This window comes from Eubalaena glacialis, chromosome 13 (genome assembly GCF_028564815.1).
Source record: "Eubalaena glacialis isolate mEubGla1 chromosome 13, mEubGla1.1.hap2.+ XY, whole genome shotgun sequence".
Taxonomy (NCBI): Eukaryota; Metazoa; Chordata; class Mammalia; order Artiodactyla; family Balaenidae; genus Eubalaena; species Eubalaena glacialis.
In genome coordinates, this window is record NC_083728.1 from 90,077,270 (window position 1) to 90,099,365 (window position 22,096).

The window sequence follows — 22,096 nt, forward strand, 5'->3', positions numbered from 1 at the left end:
TGTGCGTTTGTTTTCAGGCTGAAAACAAAGGAGACCCAGTAGGATATTAAGCGTTTACTTCACAATCAGTATGAGTTAGGGTAAGACTCCAAATACAAGCCCGATCGATGGCCAACGTTCCGAGTTCCCTGCGCTGAGCTGTAAGGCACCGACCCAGGTGCTTGGTACAGAGTCTCAACCTCCAAAACCACCACGAAGCAGGCGCTAATCTCGTTCCCACCTCCCAGGTGGGATTTTGAAGATCAGAGACAGGAAGCAACTCCTCCAGGATCATAAGGCAGAAAGCACAGTCCCGGACCCAGAGAGGAAGGTTTGGAAGAGAAGTCATGCCTTACATTAATAACTAGCTTTTAAAAACTAAACTTAGCGTGAGAATACAGTAAAAAAGGTAAAGTTTTATGACAAAAGAACTGAAATGACGTAACGGCGACAGCTCAATACACTGGCATTTTAACTCCAAGCCGCTCCCACAGGCCCTGGTCTGGAGGAGCCTAAGGACGCCCCAGCCAGCAAAACGCCAGGGTAGCACCCAACCCAGGCTGCAAAGGGCTGGCTTACAGGTGTGGGCCACTGACCATGGGGACACCTGTAACTCGCCCTCCCGGGGCCTCACCTGACGATGCTCACCTCCACAGGTGCAGGCCCATGACCTGCCAACAGCAAGGAAACGCTGCAGCTCAGCACCCGTGACTGCGACGACACCACCCACCCGAGGGCTAAGGATGGAACCCAAGGCGGGAAGAGGTCCCAGCACAAAGTATGTGCTGCAACTTCACCCCCTCCTTTCTCTTTGAGATGAGCTGGTGGCAGGTGTGGGGCTCCAAGCCCTGGGTGTGCAGAAGGGGATGCGGACGGGACCCTCCCGGGAAGCAGCGAGCGCTCAGCCTGTTGGAAAGACTGGCTATTGGGCCCTGGTTTGTCCAACACTGCACCCGTCAGCTGGTGTCCTGCTGAAAAGGCCGCGTGACATCGTAAAGGGCACCCTCGGGGTGGATGTGTGTGTACACGTGCGTGTGTGTGCGCAAGCGTGCTGAGCACCGGAGGAGTGGCAGGCAGGCTGGGGTACAGATTTGTGCAGCAGGGACAGGCCTGTGACCCAGCACAGCGGTCTGTTCTAAAGTCCGCGTTAAAGGCAAGACAGCACACAGCAGGGTCCCGGAGCGCAGGGAGCCCCGCCGCGAGGCCGCCACCTCCACCCGGAGAGGAGGAGCGGGGGGTCCGGGCTCACAGGTGTTCAGTGCTCAGCTTGCAGCCAGCGTGAAGCCCCCCAAGGCAGGGGGGTTCCACCCATCGCCCGCTGGAGGGCGGTGTCGGGGGCCTCAGTCCTGAGAATTAAATTCTACCTCTGCGCCAGTCCTCCAGGGACTGCCCGCAGGCCAGACTGCTCTCCAGAGCTCTCCACCTGAACGTCCACCAGGCCTCGCAAGCTCCAAGGCCCCGAGGCCCCACCTCCCAGGCTGCTCGGCCCACGGCCTGGAGCCTCTCACCGCCGCATCACCCCTGCCAGAACTCCCCCCGGCTCTCCCTGGACCTCAGACCCAGTCTGGGCGCCTCTCACCTCCTGAGCAGCCACCAGCCTGGCCAGAGCCACCCTCTCCGCTCCCGCCTCCGCTCTGCCGTTCACTCCGCACGGGACCATCTGCTCCAGAGGGAACACACAGCCCTGCCCCTCCTCCGCTGGGAGCCTTCCATGCCCCCCACTTCCCATCACCCTGAGCACATCCGCCCCCTCCCCGCATCCTCACACAGATGCCACCGCCCCAGTCAGACGCCCTGACCAGCCCGTCACACTGCTACCCACTCCCCCAGCTCTTCCGCGGTCCCTTTGCCCTGGTCACCTTCTGACATACCATGTTTTCTTATTTAGTTTGCTTGTTATGTACTGTCTGTATTACTGCAGCCAATGCAGTTCCACAGCAGAGGTACCAACACCACCCAAGTGCCTAGAACAGTGCCTGGCACGGAGACAGGACTTCATTTCTTTCTTTTTTTTTTTTTGGCTGCGTTGGGTCTTCATTGCTGCGCGCGGCCTTTCTCTAGTTGCAGCGAATGGGTGCTATTCTTCATTGCGGTGGCTTCTCTTGTGGCAGAGCATGAGCTCTAGGCACGTGGGCTTCAGTAGTTGCAGCAGGCGGGCTTCAGTAGTTGTGGCTCACGGGCTTAGCTGCTCTGCGGCATGTGGGATCTTCCCAGACCAGGGCTCGAACCCACGTCCCCTGCATTGGCAGGCAGATTCTTAACTACTGTGCCACCAGGGAAGTCCCCATATTTTTGGACTAAAAATCTGCATGCACTGCCAGACCGTGCTTTATACTAACATCGTAGTTAATTTAATCCCCGTAGTCACACACCTGCCAGAGGACACCAGGGAGTCACTCAGACTCTAGCCCTCCTAGCACGTTGTCCTGTGCTAGGTGCCTGTTAGACTCGGTGCCTGAACTCCTAGGAGACCCTTCCATTTTTTTAAAAAACAGCTTTGTCGAAACATAATTCACAATCCATATAGTTCACCCGTTTCAAGTGTATAATTCAACGGTTTTTAGCATATTTAGTATATCACAGATCTGTGCAACCATCACCACGAGCAATTCTGGAACATTTTCATTCCCCCAAAAAGAACGCCCACACCTTAACCATCACCTCCCAATGCTCACAGCCCCCCAGCGCCAGGCAACCACTCTGTGTTCTGTCTCTATAAATCCGCCAGTTCTGAGCATTTCATATAAATGGAATAATACAATATCGTGGCCTTTTGTGACTGACTTCTTTTCCTATCATAATGTTTTTAACGTTTTAAATCCATGTTGTAGCATGTATCAATACTTCCTTTCTTCTTAATGCCAAATAACATTGCATTGTATGGAGAGACCACATTTTCTTTATCCATTCGTCAGTTGCTGGACATTTGAGTTGTTTCCACTTTGGGGCTGTGACGTGGCTGTGAACATTGGTGCACAAGTTTTTGTGCGTACAAGTTTTTTTTTCCCCTTGGGTTTGTAACTAGAGTAGAATTACTGGATCACATGGTAAGTTTACCGTTTTGAAGAACTGCCAACTACTTTCCAAAGTAGCTGCACCATTTTTTATATAGCGGTGTATGAGGGTTCCAGTTTCTCCACATCCTCACCAACATTTATCATCTTCTTTAATTACAACCATCCTAGTGGATAAGAAGTGCTATCTCACTGTGGTTTTGAGCTGCATTTCCCTGATGACTAATGATGTTGAGCATCTCATCATACGCTTATTGGCCTTATCATATGCCTATGTATATATCCTCTTTGGATGAATGTCTATTCAGAGCCTTGGCCCATTTTATAATTGTCTTTTTATTATTGAGTTGTAAGAATTCTTTTTATATACTAGATGCCAGTCTTTATCACATTTATATATGACCTGCAAATATTTTCTATTCTCTGGGTTGTCTTCTCCCTTTCTTGAGGACGTCCTTTGAAGCACAGATGTTTTGAAATTTGATGATTCTACTTTTTTCTTTTGCTGTCATATCTAAGAAACCCTTGCCTAATCCAAGGTCACAGAGATTTACCCCTGTGTTTTCTTCTCAGTGTTTTATAGTTTTAGTGCTTATACTTAGTCTCTGACCCACTTTAATTTCTGTATATGGTGAGTGACCCAGTGACACTCTTTTGCAGGTGGCTGTCCAGCAGTCCCCACACCACTTGCTGAAAGGACCATTCGTTCCCCCGCTGAACTGTGTTGGCCCCTCAGTTGATGTATATATGAGGGTTTATTTCTGGATTCTTAATTTTATTCCATGGCCTTTTCTTCTACTTTTATGCCAGTACCACACTGTCTTGATTAGTGTACCTTTAGTCTGTTTTGTAATTGGGAAGTGTAAGTTCTCCAACTTTGTTCTTTTTTTTGCAAGACAGTTGTGGCTATTCTGGGTCCCCTGAATTTCTACATGAATTATGGGATGAGCTTGTCAACTTCTACAAAGAAGTTAGCTCAGATTTTGCTAGGGAGTATGTTAAATTTGTTTTGTTTGTTTTTAATTAAAAAACATTTTTTTAGTTAATTATTTTTTCACTGTGTTGGGTCTTTGTTGCTGCACGCGGGCTTTCTCTAGTTGCAGCGAGCAGAGGCCACTCCTTGTTGCAGTGCACGGGCTTCTCATTGCGGTGGCTTCTCTTGTTGTGGAGCAGGGGCTCTAGGCATGCGGGCTTCAGTAGTTGGGGCACACGGGCTCAGTAGTTGTGGCTCACGGGCTCTAGAGCACAGGCTCAGTAGTTGTGGTGCACAGGCTTAGTTGCTCCGTGGCATGTGGGATCTTCCCGAACCAGGGCTCAAACCTGTGTCCCCTGCATTGGCAGGCGGATTCCCAACCACTGCGCCACCAGAGAAGTCCCGTGTTAAATTTGTTTATCAATGTGGAAGGTACTGCCATTTTTGCGATATTAAGTCTTCTAATCCATGAACATGGATGTCTTTCCACTTATTTGGATCTTTTAATTTTTTTCAATAATATGTTACAGTTTTCAGAGTAAAAATTTCATTCATTAAAATTTATTCCTAAGTGTCTTATTCTTCTTAATGCTACTGTAAATGGAGCTGTTTTCTTATAATATCCTTTTCAGCATTTTCATTGCTACTGTATAGACATATGAGTGAAACTGTATATTGATCTGATATCTTGCAACATTACTGAAATTATTAGTTCTAATAGTTTGTTAGTGATTCCCCAGGATTTTCTATATGCCAGATTATGTCATCTGCAAATAGAAATGGTTTTAATTCTTCCTTTACAAATTAGATGCCTTTAATTTCATTTTCCTGCCTAACTGCCTTGGCTCGAACTGCCAGTACCAAGTTGAATGGAAGCGCTGAGAACAGTCTTGATCTTAAGGGGAAAGCATGAAGTTGTGGGTTTTTCACAGGTGCCCTCTATAATGTTGAGGAAGTTCCCTTCTTTTCCTAGTTTGAGTGTTTTTATTATGAAGCAGTAAATGTTGTCAAATGCTCTTCCTAAATCTACTGGGATGATCGTGTGGGTTTTGCTCTTTATTCTACTGATATGGCATCTATTGATAACTGATCTGCGTATGTTGAACTAACCTGGCATTCGTAAGATAATGAATACAGTTGACCCTTGAACAACGTGGGGGTTAGGGGCACCGACCCTCCACTCAGTTGAAAATGTGTGTAAACTTACACAGCCCTCTACATACGGGGTTCCTCCATCTTCACGGTTCTGCATCCGCAGATTCAACCAACCGTGGATCACATAGTTCTGTAGTATTTACTACTGAAAAAAAATCCACATACAAGTCAACCTGCACAGTTCAAACCCGTGTTGTTCAAGGGTTCTGGTGCATAATCCTTCTTCGATATTGCTGGATTTGATTTGCTAGTATTTAGCTGAGGATTTTTGCTTCTACAGTCATAAATGATATTGGCCTGTAGACTTCTTTTACTGTGATGTCTTTGATTTTGGTATCAGGTAGCACTGGCCTCACAGAGTGAGCTGGGAAGTGTTCTGCTTTTCACTTCTGATCAAGTATTTTTAATGAAAAGCTCGAAACAGAAACCACGCTGGTTGAGCGACTGCTGGCCTTCTGTTTAAAAACACTGCCGTCTGCTCCTCGCCCAAGTCTATTCTGACACATTCAGGGGATGCGCTGCCTGAGGCCTCCTGCCCTGCCCTCTGCTAAGCAGAGCCAGTGGACTTTTAAGTGGAGAAGGTCGAGAAAGTAAGCCTGACTGGCCCCTCTCCATTTAAAAAATAACAACCTTCCACCTTTACTCATACCCCCAACTAACAGGGGAAAGGCGACAGCTGAGAGACCCGGGTATTTCTGGGCAAAACCACCAAAGACGCTTTCCGAGGCAAGGAGCGAGAGGCAGTGGCATTCTTGGTTCCGTCCTGGTTTCCTGGATGAGCAGAGGATTCCAGAGGAGCGCCGACCCCGCCCAGCCCCAGGACACCCACCCCTCTCTGCTCACAGGGCCCAGGGGAGGATGCGGCTGCCTGGACTCGCTTGGCCTCGGGGAGCACAGCCACCCCCAGAGCCCACGTGATAGACCCTGACGCAAGGGTCGGCCCGGGTGGGCAGGCTGCCCCCTGCCCTTGAACTCACCTTTCACCCAGGTAGTCCCCGATCACGGTCTTATTCAGGCCTTCCCCTTTATACAAGAACTGGGCCACGTCCTCCGGGGAGCACTGCAGCAGGTCGTTCTCTATTAGAAACTGAATTCCCTGAATAGGAGCGTAAAAAGGAAGCACCAGTTAGGAGGGTCACCAGACTCGTATTTCAAAGACAAATACATTTAGTGTCATGACCTTACTGGCTCGGACACGGCAAAACTAATACAAGAGCATGATGGGATTCTCACATCACCATAACACATTTTACCCATCAGAGAAAAGCACTTCCACGCCTCCTGGCAAATGAACAGGCTAAGAGACAAACAAGTTACTGAACAAACCGTTCTAAGTGTTATTAGAGATTATAAAGGCAGAAGGAACAATGACACCGAATTTCCCCAGCTCAGGAAAAGGATCTGTGCTGTCTGCAAAAGGAACACATCGTACATGGTTGACCAACCCAACACCCATCCCAAGCCCCCCCTTCCCAGACTCCCCTGCAACCAGAAATGACCTTGTGAACAGATCTGGTCAAACAGACAGAGGTGAAGTCTGTGAGGAGGACCCAGGAAAGCTGCTCCTTTCCTGATAAAAGGGGACCTTGACAGCTCCCTCCTCCTCCTTCCTGCCCTGAATGCAGATGTGATGGCAGGAGCCCTTGCAGCTGGCATACAGGGCAAGGCTGGGAAGAACACAGGACCCCAGTCCTGCCACCTGGGAGCCACTCAACGCCCTGCAGCCACCTCTGCCGTGAGAAGACAGCCCGCTGCATAAGCTGTCTTCACGGATGTGCTGCCACCTGTGGCTGAACAGGTAACTAGTCACCATGCCACTGAGCTCACAGCAGTCAAAGCCACACCCATGGAAGGACCTACGGAGACCAGCCCAACAGTCTCTATGAACGGCTGCAGAGGGGCTGCTGGGCCCAAACTATCGGTTCTCTGTCTCACGGGAAGCCCTAATAATAGCAAAAATTTACCTCGGGCAGAGCTTCTGAGCTGGTTTCAAAATACATGTTGGAAAGCTTGTAAGGGAAGAGGGAATTCTGCTCAGAAGCTGTTTCTACAAATGCAGCTAACAGCCTAAGGGCCCAAGACCGGGGATCCCTCATGCCCCATGAATCCATCTGAAGAGTCTATTTATTTTTTAAACACATGAATGTCCACAGCAGCCTCATTCAGAATTTCTAAAAACTGGAAACAACCCAACAGTGGGTCAGTAAGAGAACCGACAAGTACGTTGTAGCACATTCACATCATGCAAGACCATAGCACGAGGTGGAATAAACAATAGCACAGATGAATCTACAGACGTGACATGGATAAAAGGACTCAGCATATTTTAATTCCACCTACGTAAATTTTTAAAAAGGCAACACTCATCTATGCTGATAGCGCAGAATTCATTCCCTAGGAGCAGACGCCAGGAAGGTGCCCTGTAATGTTCCACAGCTGCGTCTTGTTCTGGGTTGTGGTTACATGAGTATTTAAATTTGTTAAAATTCTTCAAGCTGTACATTTAAAATTTGTGCACCATGTTATTCTTCAAAAAAAAAAAAAAAAGTTTACCAAAAAAACCAGTAAGTCTGACAATCTTAAATTAACTGCCCTATATTTCTGGTGGGAGCTTAAGTGGGTACAGCCACCTGGGTGTCACCTTCCAAATCTGAAGACACACACGCACTGGAGCAAAGCGTTCCGATCCTAGGTGTGCAACTGTCCTCACCCAAATTCCGGAAAACAAGTCCTTGGACAAGGGCGGTGCTGGCGCTACTTACTCAGGGGACACGATGCCACGCCCAGGTGCCCATGGAGCAAGGCGAGGGGAGACTGCAGGGCTGGGGATGCCCTCAGGGCTCTGTGAGGGAGGGGAGCTCTGTGGGGCTGGGCAGAGGTTCCGAGTCTGACCTAAAAGCCCTGCCACGAGGCCAGAGGCAGAGCTGCCCCCAGCTGCCTCGCTGGAGCCCTTGGAGTCCTTGTCGTGAGGACTCACGGGCTGGCTGTGGGTGGAGACAGGAGACTCTGCCGCTCCCAACACCGTAGGGGCAGGGGACAGGGCCTCCTAGGAGCCCGAGGTCGGGGACAAAGGGACCAGCAGCAGCAGAGGCTCCCTGGGGGATGGAGGCTCACATCGGGGTGACAGTTCTGGCCTGGTCTTTCGTGACCACTTCGGCTGTGATACCAGTGAGGGTGGTGGCCCAGCGGCCAGCCTCCCTTCTGCGGATGTTACTTGGCTGTGCGTCCTCAGCGGGGCCGAGGCTGCAAGAGGGTCTTGCATCCTTCCGACCCTGCTCTCTCCCCACCCTGCCGGCTGTCTGCAGAGTCATCCGACCGGCAATCTCTGCGGCCAAGGGGCCCCGGCCACCCCGTCAGCCTACGCCCCCCAGAATTGAACGGGCTGCGGATGAGGCTTTCCTGGATTCTGCCAGGTGCACACGACCTGCTCTAAAACCCAACGCTCCCCAATCACTCGGAAACTTCTCCGAGAGGAAGTGCTATCTAACCACCTCCCAGGATCTGGGAAGGCAGACAGGCTCAGCACAAGGGGATCCCTTCTGTGCTTAAACGTCACATAAGGCAGGCAGAGGAGGCCCCGAGGGAAGCCTGAGCTCCCTGTGTAAGAGACGGAGGCCCTCCCTGGTCATGGAAAACACGGAGCCACTGGCGTGAGCCCAGGCCACAGGCAGAGAGAGCAGCTGCGAAGGAGAAAGGGGCTGGCTGCACCTGGGAGGGGACGAGGAGACAGAGCAGAGGAAGAGGCCCGCTCTCGGCCTGAGGACACGCACCCCTGTCCAGAGCGGAGGAGACGTCACACTCCGGGAGGGATGCAGCCACGGGCGAGGATGCTGGCAGCCCCGGGAGCTGCGAGAGAGGCTGCAGCAGAGGCTCCCTTGGAGCCTCCGGAAGGAACAGGCCCCACCCACACCTGGATTTCGGGCTTCCGGGCTCCCGGGCTCCCGAACTGCGAGAGAATGAATTTCTGTTGATTGAAGCCACCAAGGTTGTGGCAGTTTGTTACGGCAGCCCTAGAAAACGAATACATTAGGTAAACACTAATAATTCAGAAGTCCTATTTTATTGCTATTTTTAGTGGCGACTCTTAATTTTAACAAATTTTTAAACTTATATTCATCTACCAACATCCAGAAAACCTTAGCCAGCTTTTAATTTCCTTCCTTTCCTTCTTGCTACTTAACATATTGAGATAATCTGGGACTTAACTTTTAAAAGTATTCTTACAACAATAACTATGTAGACTTAACTGTAAGTTCTTCTGGTCTCTCTGCTCTTCTGTTTTTCAATCCCGCATCTCGCCCTTGGGCTCCCCGCTGGATTAGAGATGTACTACTCCAACTGCTCCATTTCTGGCGCTCAGAGAAGGTCTTAGTGGTTAATTTAAATCACTTTTCCCCAGACTTTGGAAAACATGATTTCCCTATTGCCCTTGATTTGGTGCTGCTGATGACGAGCTTGCTGTGATTTTTGTTTCTTCTTAGAGAATCTGCTCCTTCCTTCCTGGAAATTTCGTACACTTCTCTTAATCCACAGGTTTCCTGATATCTTACTCAATATATCTATGCATATAGGTCTTTAAGAAATGTATCCTGCTTGGCATTTGGTGAGCCCTTTGAATTTGAGGATTTGATCTTAATCTAGTTCTGAAATATTCCAATATTTTTTTGAAATATTTCCTCCACTCCAGTTTCTTTTTTTTTTTTAAAGGTTTTTTTAATTTATTTTTTTTTTACTATTATTTTTTTAAATTTATTTATTTGGCTGCCTTGGGTCTTCGTTGCTGCATGCGGGCTTTCTCTAGTTGCGGCGAGCGGGGGCTACTCTTGGTTGCGGTGTACGGGCTTCTCATTGCGGTGGCTTCTCTTGTTATGGAGCACGGGCTCTAGGCATGCGGGCCTCAGTAGTTGTGGCACATGGGCTCAGTAGTTGTGGCTCGCAGGCTCAGTAGTTGTGGCTCAGGGGCTCTAGAGCACAGGCTCAGTAGTTGTGGCTCACAGGCTTAGTTGCTCTGCAGCATGTGGGATCTTCCCAGACCAGGGCTCGAACCCATGTCCCCTGCATTGGCAGGAGGATTCTTAACCACTGCGCCACCAGGGAAGTCCCCACTCCATTTTCTTTTCTCTCCTTTGGGGACTTCTATTAAGCAACCTTTGAGCTGCCGGGTCTGTCATCCACGTCCCCTTGTAGTTCCGCGCACAGCTACGGCGAGAATCACCCAACTCCACCTTCGGCTCACGAATCAACCTGCAGCTGGGTCCTCTGTGGGTTCCAGCCCAGCCCTTAGGTTTTTACCTGACGCTGTTTTCACTTCCAAGGATCTTTCCCCCAACTCCCCATTTCTGTATCATGGATAAGCAACGTCCTACCACGTCTCTTTGATGAGATTATATAAAATACAAACATGTGTACGCGAATACCCTACTTTTAACGTTTCCTTCTGTCGTTTCTACGAGGTCTGCTTCCGCCAGAGCCGCTTCAGTTCTGTTGGTTGAGTCCACGTCTCTTTCGTGGTGTCCGTTTCCTCCCACTTAGCTGGTTCCTGGTTGGCTGTCCAAATTCGCATGGAGGATGCTCTGGGAGCTGGACCGCAGTCTGTTTCCCGCTTTCGTGGCGGCTGCCTCCAGGGATTTGGCAGAGGGGCGGGTTACGCAGGCGGGGTGGGGGTGAGGGCTCGGCAGCTGGTCTCCGTCAGTGGGTGCTTCCCCCTTAGTGATGGCAGCCCCCAAAGATGTGGCCCCCTTTTCACAGACTAAGCGCCCCCCTGGCTTCTCCCACCTGGGGGCGCACTCCGCTGCTCGACACGAGGGGAAGGGTCTAGATGCCCGCCCCCGCGATGGCCCGACACCCACACCTGCCTCTGAGCAGGCGGAAGCCCTGATGCTGCTGCCTTTCCTACAGCCTCCTCTCCCTTACTTGTGCTTTGGGCAATTCTTCTTGTGTCTTTCAGGGATTCCTCAATTTCTAGGCCACCGAGTCTACTCCTGCTTGTTGCACATTTATGTATTATGTTTTTAAAGGCACTTCTAGGAAGTTGGGAATAAAAGGGACAGGCTGCCGAGTGTTTTCAGCTTCCTTGATCTCATCAACCGTCTCTCTTCTGTATTTATAAAGCCAAGTGCTACTCCTGGGTATCCACGTACCCGAACAAGCCAAAGCTCCTTGCTCAGTGTGTTATCACTCTGGGACTTAAATCTTCCTCCTGGCCTGAAAGAACGAATTCACTCTGACAAGAGCCTCGTGTTTCACAATGTCACATAGTTTAATAGTGGCCTAGGCCACGGGGGAGATACAAGTTTGAATTGTGAGATCATCCAGTGCTGTTACAGACTGAATGCGTGTGTCCCCTGAAAATTCCTATGTTGAAGTCCTAATCCCCAATATGATGGTATTAGGAGGTGGGCCTTTGGGAGGTGATCTGGGTTCGATGAGGTCATTTGGGCAGAGCCCTGGTCTGATGGGATCAGTGTCCTTATAAGCAGAGATGCCAGAGAGCCTGCCCCCTCTCTGCCATGTGAGGACACAGCAACTGGACAGCCGTCTGCAAGCCAGGGAGAGGGTCCTCACCAGAACCTCACCATAATCTTGGACGTCCAGCCTCCAGAACTGTGAGAAAAATTATTCTGTGGCTTAAGGCACCCAGTGTACGGTATTTTGTTATGGCGGCTGGCGTTGACTACAAGTGCTGAAACCAAGTCTACAAAACCAGAGAATTTTGATAATTATTTCCAGAAAAAGCAAATATGCAGACTAAATGTGTCAAGTGCTTTTATCGCACAACATAATTACAAGTAAGTTGTCAAATGGAACCAAGAATTAATATTTCAAAAAGTCTTTTAGGTGAACGGTAACACAAAACAAAGCCTGTGGTGCAATTCGCCGCAGCCCAGGCACAGCAGATGAAACACCCATGTGCGAGACAGGTCAGCAGACACCACAGGGCTGGCCAGGGGCCCGGGCCACCTAGGCTGGGCTCAAGGCCACCTACAAACCAACCCCAGAGTCTGCCAGAGCCCAGGAAGCACCACAGTCAAAGGCATGAGTCTCAGAGTCGGGTTCTGTGCTCCCTGGCTGCTCCCCAACTGTGACACAGGAATTAAGACGGAACCAACCTCAGGAGGTCGTTGTAGGGACTAAAGTCTACCAGGCCACATGCTTTCTTAGCACAGCTCCTGACAGAGTTACTTCTCAATAAACGTTAGCCATTATTATTGTAAATCTGACGCACAGTGTATGTAAAATAAGACAACAGGCAAGACCCTGATGGTGAGGACTTCAGGCACCACTCAAAGCAAGTACTTATTTGTCTGTTTCGAGAGAAGATCTGAATCTCTCCATGAACTGAATGGTGTACCACCCTGCGCTGCACTTGAAAATTTAAGGCCCAGTTTTTAAAACTTCCGCTTGTTAGACCGTCTCTCTCCTGAGATGCTTCCAATGCTTATTACATCTGCTGATTATTCTACTCTATAAACTCAACTTCTAAAAAAAAAAAAAAGACTGATACTAATCCCAAATATCAAATCATTACCAAATTCACAATTTGAATTGTTCTCACTGACAATCTGGAGTTGATTTATACCCTGTAAGCAGAGAATTAGGAAGCAACAGGAAAACTTCCACAGTGGCCAGAGTACCCGAGTTAAACAGAGACCCTCTTGTGCTGCAGCCCTGCTAATATCTTGACAAAACCCAAATTTGCAAACCTTGAATAGGGAAAAGTGGTACATATATCTTTAAATAACATCTGCAACTGTGCTTGCACCTACAGATGTAAGTTTACAGATCTGAGACCTTGCGCAGTGTAATTCCAGCCATCAGCAAACATTTGCTGAATGAACAAATAATTAAGTAATTAGTACAGAGATGCCAGGAAAAACAAGGAAGACGTTAGAAGTGAACACCAATTAAGACCAGTGAGGGGACTTCCCTGGTGGCGCAGTGGATAAGACTCCACACTCCCAATGCAGGGGGCCCGGGTTCGATCCCTGGTCAGGGAACTAGATCTCACATGCATGCTGCAACTAAGAGTTCGCATGCCACAACTAAGGAGCCCACCTGCCGCAACTAAGATCTGGTGCAACCAAACAAACAAACAACAACAAAGACCAGTGAGGAATGAAGTCACCAGCAGGGAGGGCCTGAGGCCACCTCTCTTTCGACACGTCTCTCCTCTCCTCTCCTAGACCATGAACCTTAGCGGCTGATCAGGTCCACTCTTCTCAAAACCAAAACGATGTTACAACTAAGCCATGTGTTACACAAAGCTTTATAGGTTCAGCTAATAGGTCCTTTAGCTCAAATCTCAAAAACAAGATGCTACATGTTGCAGGTTTCATTTCTTGGGGGGTGCTTTCCTAGAAAATCCAACTTGAGGAAATACCAAGATATTGGCTTAAATCTGGAGTCGCTTGGTCTTTCAGACAGCTGTCTTCTTTTTAAGGTAAATGAAAGGAAGGAAGCCCTCTCCCTTGAACCTTTTAACCCCCTAGACCATAACATCTACCATCTCTGCCCCGACGGGCCATGCGACTCCCTGGCCTGGGGCTCCTGAGGGCCAGCAAAAAGCTTGGCCTGGGGGAACCAAGGGGCCTGACTGAGCGTCGGGCAACTCCTGGGAGGCCAGCCCCGAGTCGGAACTTCCCAAAGAAAGGCCTTCTGGTCCAGGGACTTCTGCTGTCCCCGCTCATCAGCAGCCCCCTTTGCGGTAAAACTGAACATCAACTCAGCGTCTTTATGAGGTATACGCCCACCCTTGTCCAAGAGGGAGCATGTCTTTAAAATCGATCAATCCATCCATCCATCAGTCTCTCACAGGCCAGAAAACTGAAGATGTTCTCTTACCTTTTTGGGATCCATGTTGAATTTCTTCCTTCCCATGGCTATCTGCTTGTTCCTCTGAGTAGTTTTGCTGTGCGTTTGAACAAATTAAGAAGTCGTTACTGGACGTCTGCACAAAGCACCGGGAGCTCACGTCCCCTCCCGACAGGACAACTCGGGGAAGGAAAGGGCACAGGCCCCCAGGAGCCCCTGCCCAGGTGGAAGCAGCATAGGTACGGCCACTGCAGCTCTTTTCTTTCACAGTTGCTAACTTGTTCAGCAAGACCAGAGCTCCTTGCTACACAGAAAGGTCACGTCTGGGCAGGGTGTTCTGAGGTGCCTGCGCGGCTTCCTCAACTACAAGGCCTGACGGTGAACTGGACCACGTGGGGAGGGAAGATGAGGGGGCGGAGAAGGAGGACCAGGCCCCCACAGGCTCCCCACTGCCCAGCCCCAAAGCATCACGAGCTCGGCTGGAGGGCGACCTGAAGGTGCAGCCACAGCTGCTCACCTCTCCTCCACGGACGTGAGGTTGTCGATCTCCGTCATCACTTCCGCGATTTCATATTTCAGCCTCTGTCGAGAGAGAGAAAGAAAGAAAGAAAGCGTTGTGGGGGTAAGAGAGGGGGTCTCCACCTTCAGAGACCTTTTAGGCCCCCAGGTGCAAGGTCCCCTCAGGTCTCATCGGGACATCACAGGTATGGAGAAACCAGCACTGCTTATGGACACAGAGAGTCTCGTAGTCAGAGCCACCCCGACTCATGAGCAAGCAAAATTACTGTTTGTCCACCTCCCATCAGAACAAGAGCAGAGGGGTCCCGTAGGCAGATTCTGGAGTGTCTGTGTGTAAAATCAAGAAGGGACCCTGGGGAGAACATCACAGGTGTAAAAAGACACAAACAGCAAAAGGAAAGCAATGAGTCCTGTCATACGTCACCCACACATGCCCACCTGCCTTCGCCGGCACCTGACTTCTTGGGAAGACCTGGAGCGAGGCTTAAACTGTCAGGTCAGTATCGGGCCTCCAACCACCATCTCAGGATGATTTCTGTCACTTTACATGAGACGAGGCACCGTGGACAGAGCCCAGGAGGTGACAACGATCTTGCCTGGGGCCCTCAGGCCAAGGACCCAGAAGGGACAGACCCCCCACCACTTACTGGCTGAGACAGTTCCGACCTCCTGGGCCTCGGCATCCTCAACTTAGAAGTGAGGTCGTTGGAGCTACACAAGGCTCCATGGGCACTATTATTACTAACGTCCAAATCGGAACGTTAGCCTTACAATATGTTCTTATTCTTCAACCAAAGCACACATTCTGGGTTATCTGATTTTTCCGAGAATGACGGGTAACCTTAGAAGGAAAAGTTTCATGAATTGTCTCTCAAATACAAAGAAATTTTTATTCAGACCCTATGATCTTAGGTGCCAAGAAACTTCAGGCTCAAACTGTGAGCCCCTAGAAAGGAGCTACTGTCTGGACACGGCTCGGCTCCACAGCAAGTGGCCGGGGAGGCCGCACTGACTTTGGCGTGACAACGGTTAGAAAGCTTCCCAGGGAGCAGCCACACGTCCAGTCGATTCCCCGAGGAGGCCGCAAGTGCTGCTCCTCTGTACCGTTTCTGCAACTATCACAGATGCTCCAACTCTGAGACTGTGGCTTGACTCCTCTGGGTCTCCCACTGGACCCCCTCCACCCTGTCCTCTGAGCACACAAGTGTGGAAAGTGCAACGGTTGTCTGTCTGTGTTTTGTCCGTCATTCTACTCCCACCAGCTAGTAGGCGCTCGGTGCACAGCTAGAACTCAATATATGTTTAGTCCATTATTCAAAAGACACCTGAGTGCCAACAATGTGCCAGGCAGCATGCCAGGGACCCTGGTAGACGAAGCGGGGCCTCGCCATCGACTTCCGGGAGCAGTACGTGTGCAGGCGCCGCTGCGGTGTGAAGACGCCCTTCGTGACTGTGGAGTCACACGTCGCTCGCCCGTGACTCCAGGCATGACTTCTCTTCCAATGAGTCCACGCCGCCCCATGAGCACGAGCTCTGCTTCACCAGCCCGGGTAACTCTTACACTCTGCCTCTCCGTATGGTTCGGATAAACGCATACTAAATACCCACTTTTTTACATTTTCATGAAGCTACTTGATTTACAATTTTTAAAAAAATTTATTTTATTGAAGTATAGTTGATTTACAATGTTGTGTTAATTTCTGCTGTACAGCAAAGTGATTCAGCTACACACACACACACACACATATATAGTCTTTTTCATATTCTTTCCCATTATGGTTTATCACAGGATATTGAATATAGCTCCCTGTGCTACACATTAGGACCTTGTTGTTTATTCTTTTTTTTTTTAATTGGAGTATAGTTGCTTTATACTGCTATGTCAGTTTCTGCTGTACATCAAAGTGAATCAGCCATACATGTACATATATCCCCTCTTTTTTGGATTTTCTTCCCATTTAGGTCACCACAGAGCACCAAGTAGAGCTCCCTGTGCTATACAGTAGGCTCTCATTAGTTATCTGGTTTTTTTTTTTTTTCAGTTTTAAATTTTTATTTATTTATTTATTTATGGCTGTATTGGGTCTTTGTTTCTGTGTGAGGGCTTTCTCCAGTTGCAGCAAGCGGGGGCCACTCTTCATCGCGGTGCACGGGCCTCTAACTATCTCGGCCTCTCTTGTTGCGGAGCACAGGCTCCAGACGCGCAGGCTCAGTAATTGTGGCTCATGGGCCTAGTTGCTCCGCGGCATGTGGGATCTTCCCAGACCAGGGCTCGAACCCGTGTCCCCTGCATTGGCAGGCAGATTCTCAACCACTGCGCCATCAGGGAAGCCCCAGTTATCTGTTTTATAGCAGTGTATATATGTTAATCCCAATCTCCCAATTCATCCAACCCCCCGCCCTTTCCCCCTTGGTATCCATATGTTTGTTCTCTACGTCTGTGTCTCTATTTCTGCTTTGCCCATAAGATCATCTGTACCATTTTTCTAGATTCCACATATATGCGTTAATATACAATATTTGTTTTTCTCTTTCTGACTTACTCTGTACGACGGTATCTAGGTCCATCCACGTCTCTGCAAATGACTTGATTTACAATTTTACCTAAGAGCAAAAACTAAAAGACATATTTTTACCTCGATGTCATCAATAAGTTCCTTTTTTCTTCGACGAATGTCTAAAAGTTCTTCTCTCTCTTCTAATGAGAGGTCTTCAGGCACTGAAAGAAAAAAAAAAAATCAAGTTAAACAAGTAAACAACAGCTACTCCAGAGAACAATTTGCCAACTTCTGGTGAGGCTGAAGATGGGTATATGTACAAGCCAGCAATTCTGTGTGTAGGTATTATCCCAAGGAACCCTCGCTTACAGACCACATGTAAGATATTCGTAGCAGCATTGTTTTAATAGAAAAACAACCTAAGTTTCCACTAATAAGAAAATGAATAAACTGTGGTATATTTATGAAACAGAATCCCACACAATTAACAATGGCTGAACTCAGTCTTCCAACACAGATGAAACCCACAAATGAAAAGAAGATAAAAGCAGGCTGAAGACATACACTGTACGTGACACCTTCCACAGAGGGGTGACATATACATACGCAGAGCATAAATAAATGCACAGAAATGATCAACACCACATTCCTTTTTTTTTTAATGGCAGTTTTTGTTTTTTTTAAATATTTATTTACTTTTGGCTGCGTTGGATCTTAGTTGTGGTGTGCGGGCTCCAGAGCATGTGGGCGCTGTAGTTGTGGCACACGGGCTCGCTAGTTGTGGCACGCGGGCTTAGTTGCTCCGCGGCATGTGGGATCTTAGTTCCCCAACCAGGGATCGAACCCGCGTCCCCTGCATTGGCAGGCGGATCCTTAACCACTGCGTCACCAGGGAAGTCCCTCAACACCACATTCTTGATAGTGGCTCCTTCTGAAAAGGTTGGCTTGTGAGGAAATACATTCCAGAATGATATTAGGGAACGTCAATGCAGTGGATAAAGGTTGGCTGGTACATGGACGTTTAATTTTAATTGACAGGGTTGTTCATAATATCCTTGCATTAATGATTAACCTCTGCAGTATTTTCCATTCCTACTATGTCTATATTTTCTTTTCTTTGTGCTAGAATTGGCTTTTATCTCATTAAGCTTTTCAGAGAAACAGCTTTTAATAATCCTCTACCGTGTGTTTAATTTCTATTTCATTAATCTGTTTAAAGAAACAAAAGATTAAGAATCTGAGTAAATAGCAAGAGAACATGTAGAGCTTCTACAAACAAATTAAGATAATGTGATCATGGTGCAGGGACAGACAAACGGACTGATGAACCAGAAGACAGTAGCCAGAAAAATACACACAGACTCACAGAAACTTGATTTACAACACAACTGACATTGCAGCTCAGAGAGACAGGGCAGACTCTTCTATGTATGTTACGTGCTATATCAGTTATCTCCATGTAAAAAAAAAGAAATTGAATTCCTGGTTATCATCATATTTTTAATCAGTTCCAAGTAGAATAAAGGCTTAAATTCAAAAGGCAATAAATATTACACAATTTCTTAGGAAGAAAAATAGAAAATGTGTTTATAAATTCAGAGTAGGAAATTATACCACACCACCAAACACCCACCCCTGCCACCGCCAAATAACTTTGAGAGCAGCCATTATTATCCTAACTTTATAACTGAGGAAACTGACACCAAGAGACGTCTAATGATTTTTCCTGGTGATAGAGAAAGAATATTTGACGAAGTACTGGCTAAAATGTTCCATATTTGATAAAAGACATGAATATACACATCCCAGGTGCTTGAACTCCAAGTAGGATAAACCCAAAGATCCACAAGGTCCCCGAGTAGGCTACGGGCGGGCCCAGCAGCTCAAAAGTGTCATCAGGGACCCGGTCTTTCCATTCTATAGTCCAAAGTGTCAGCTTCATCGTAAAGCTGCTGCTAGCGGCTTCCAGAGGCTTCTTATTCATGCATGGGGTGGGGTGGGGTGGGGAGACCCAGATCAAGAGAAAATGTGAGAACCAGCAGAGAATGATGCATCCAAAACCAAGAGAGGAGAGAATTTCAAGAGGGAAAAACCCAACAACGTCAAATGCCACAGTAAAATAAAGAAGCTAGTGTGCAATTTTTGAGCCTCCTAAGGAATTACTCTTACCAGCAAGCAAGCACCTTACTGTAATATAGAGAGAAATCAAAAACTAACCAGTTGGTTGACACTATCCTGTTACGAAAAAAATAAATGCACCCAAAGAGTCAAATTGAGTCTGTCCAGTATGGACTGGGCTCCCAAAAGGGGCCTCATTTAAAACAAACAAACAAAAAAATGTTCTGCTGAGTTCTCCTATGTAGCTATATGAAAACAAGAGTCTGAAAGGGTGCCACTCTAGTTCAATCATCAACAGACTTTGGTTTAAGAAAACCCACCTTCAGTTTTCTCCCCTCCAACGCTGATGATGAGTAGGGTTGGCTGATAACAGTGAAGGTACATTTTAAGTGAATCTAAACACCAGAATGATTCAACTCAAGAATCATGACCTTTAATGGATTTCCCTGATTTTCTCTCAGTAATGCCCATCTTTTCCTATCCCTTTAAGGCCGTAAAGAGTTAAATAAAGTACTGACCATTTACTTTACCCGTAATTCTGACCAGAATTTGCATGCCTAAAAGACAGACAAATTCTGTAAGGTGGGATAACAATATTGTGACTATGTTGAAAAAAAAAGTCTTTATTCATACTGTAGAATTTAGGAGCTGTAATATTATTACATCTGGACTTTACTTTGAAATAGTTCAGCAAAAAATTAATCAAGCAAAACGATAAGTGTTAAATCTATTTGATGGATATATGGGCATTCATTACCTATTTTATACTCTAAGGGTTTGGAATTGATTGATTGATTGATTGATTGCTGAATTGGGTCTTCGTTGCTGTGCACAGGCTTTTCTCTAGTTGTGTTGAGCGGGGGCTACTCTTCCTTGTCGTGCGGGGGCTTCTCATTGCAGTGGCTTCTCTTGTTGTGGAGCACGGGCTCTAGGCGCATGGGCTTCAGTAGTTGTGGCGCATGGGCTTAGTTGCTCCATGGCATGTGGAATCTTCCCGGACCAGGGCTCGAACCCGTGTCCCCTGCATTGGCAGGCAGATTCTTAACCACTGCGCCACCAGGGAAGTCCTGGAATTTTTCATAAGTTAAAAAAAATGTTTCAAGTATAAATGGCCAGTAGCACCTTTTCAGGGTATTTGGCTAAAGTATTAATGAAAAATAATGGAATGTTTCCTGGCACATTTAAAAGAATAAATGAAAAGAATACAAGTATATAATGAAATACTCAGGACCAATCTCTGTACAGCTGTCACTTAAATATCTTGATGTCCTACTATTTCTTTTAACACCCTGAATGTACATTGAATACCAGCATTTTGCTGGTATTCAGTGAAATTCTATCAGTATCTCTCTGCATTCAAAATAACTTTGCAGCCACATAATCCTCTCACACACATAATTTCACGCATGCAAGTGCCACAGGAAAAAAATGGGAAGATAAGCCATGTTCAGAGAAGGTGTTCTTAATTATCAAGACCTTTCCCACAACTCAGCAGTCTTCTCCCAATGAAGGCAAAAATAAGGTTTGGTTCACTTTATCATCTACATTTTGTCACTTTGACATTGTTAGGTAAGATGAAACGAAAGTCTACAGCTGATTTATTTTTTCTCCTAAGAAATCCAGTGGTTTATTTTTCTTAATTGAAAAAGTTATACATGGATATGGTTATTATACACATACATACTCTCTCTCTGAAAACATACAAAAGGGCATACAATGAGAAATTTCCTTCCAACCTCAATAAAAGCTTTTTTTAAAAAAGCAAGTTAACTGGCACCTGCTGGTGAAATTCCGTGCAATCACTGCAGTTGATCACGGTCTTCCTGATTCTCCAGAGATAAGGGCCTTGCTTAAGCCTCGCCACTTGGGGCCCGTTTCTCGTCTGCAGAATGACGGGAGACGGTTAGCCACAACACAGCAGGTGTGGTTCCTACAAATATAAATGTTTTCACAGGGGAAAAGCAATGTGGAAGGATGTCAAGAAATTCCCCATTTTAGTACAAAGGCGTTGCCAGAGAGGCTTTAGATTAAGAATCAGGAGCGATTTGTGTAATTTAGCCCAGGCCCCTGCCTTTCTTGAGAAGGCACTGGCTTCCCACACATGGAGGCTTGTGGGTGGGAGGTCTGTGTTTGGGGTTCATGATTTGTATGAATTTACTTAAAGTACTTGGGTGGGAAGTTCTGCTTTCAGCCAAGACGAAGTAACAGGGATAGATTTACCCTCCTGTCTGAAATGACTAAAACAACGGACACAGTTCTACACCCTGCCAGGTATCTTTCAAAAGGGAAGGTGAAACAAAATCATTTTCAGACATTAAAAACTTGAAAGAATTCATCACTAGTTGATCTGTACTATAAGAAACGTTGAAAACTCCTGGGGTGGGGACTTCCCTGGTGGTGCAGTGGTTAGGAATCTGCGTGCCAATGCAGGGGACACGGGTTCGAGCCCTGGTCTGGGAAGATCCCACATGCCGTGGAGCAATTAAGCCTATGCGCCACAACTACTGAGCCCATGTGCCTAGAGCCCGTGCTCCGCAACAAGAGAAGCCACCGCAATGAGAAGCCCATGCACCACAACCAAGAGTACCCCTGCTCACTGCAACTAGAGAAAGCCCGCGCGCAGCAACAAAGACCCAGTGCAGCCAAAAATAAATAAATAAATAAATAAATTTATATATATTAAAAAAAAGTCCTGGGGTGGGGTGGGGTGGGGTGGGGGGTGGAGAGATACCAGATGAAAGTCTGTATCTACACAGAAGAATGGAAAATACTGTAAATGGTAACTATGTGAGTAAACATTTTCCCCTCATGATGTGAATCTCTTTAGAAGATTTACTGCTACTGTTCAAAGCAAAAATAACAAAGAGTGTGTTGGGTTGATAACACACATAAAAGTAAAAGAGCACAAAGGCTGGGAGGGGAGAAATGAAAGTACACTGTTACAAGGTTCTTACCCTGGATGTGAAGTGGTGTAATATTATTTGATAGTAGACTCTGATAAATTAAAGGTATATAATATCTAAAAAGCA

At 47.4% G+C, this 22,096-nt stretch overlaps 1 protein-coding gene across 2 annotated transcripts in view; it reads right to left on the bottom strand.

The window, feature by feature from the left end:
* CYTH3 (cytohesin 3) overlaps positions 1-22,096 on the bottom strand; it is a 90,659-nt gene that overhangs the window by 9,208 nt on the left and 59,355 nt on the right. For both annotated transcript variants that reach the window (XM_061210361.1, XM_061210360.1), the window contains exons 2-5: positions 17,088-17,170; positions 14,450-14,514; positions 13,963-14,029; positions 6,099-6,217 (exon numbers count right to left, since the gene is read on the bottom strand). In XM_061210361.1, coding sequence (XP_061066344.1) covers positions 6,099-6,217; positions 13,963-14,029; positions 14,450-14,514; positions 17,088-17,170 — 334 coding nt within the window. The remainder of the gene's footprint in view (positions 1-6,098; positions 6,218-13,962; positions 14,030-14,449; positions 14,515-17,087; positions 17,171-22,096) is intronic.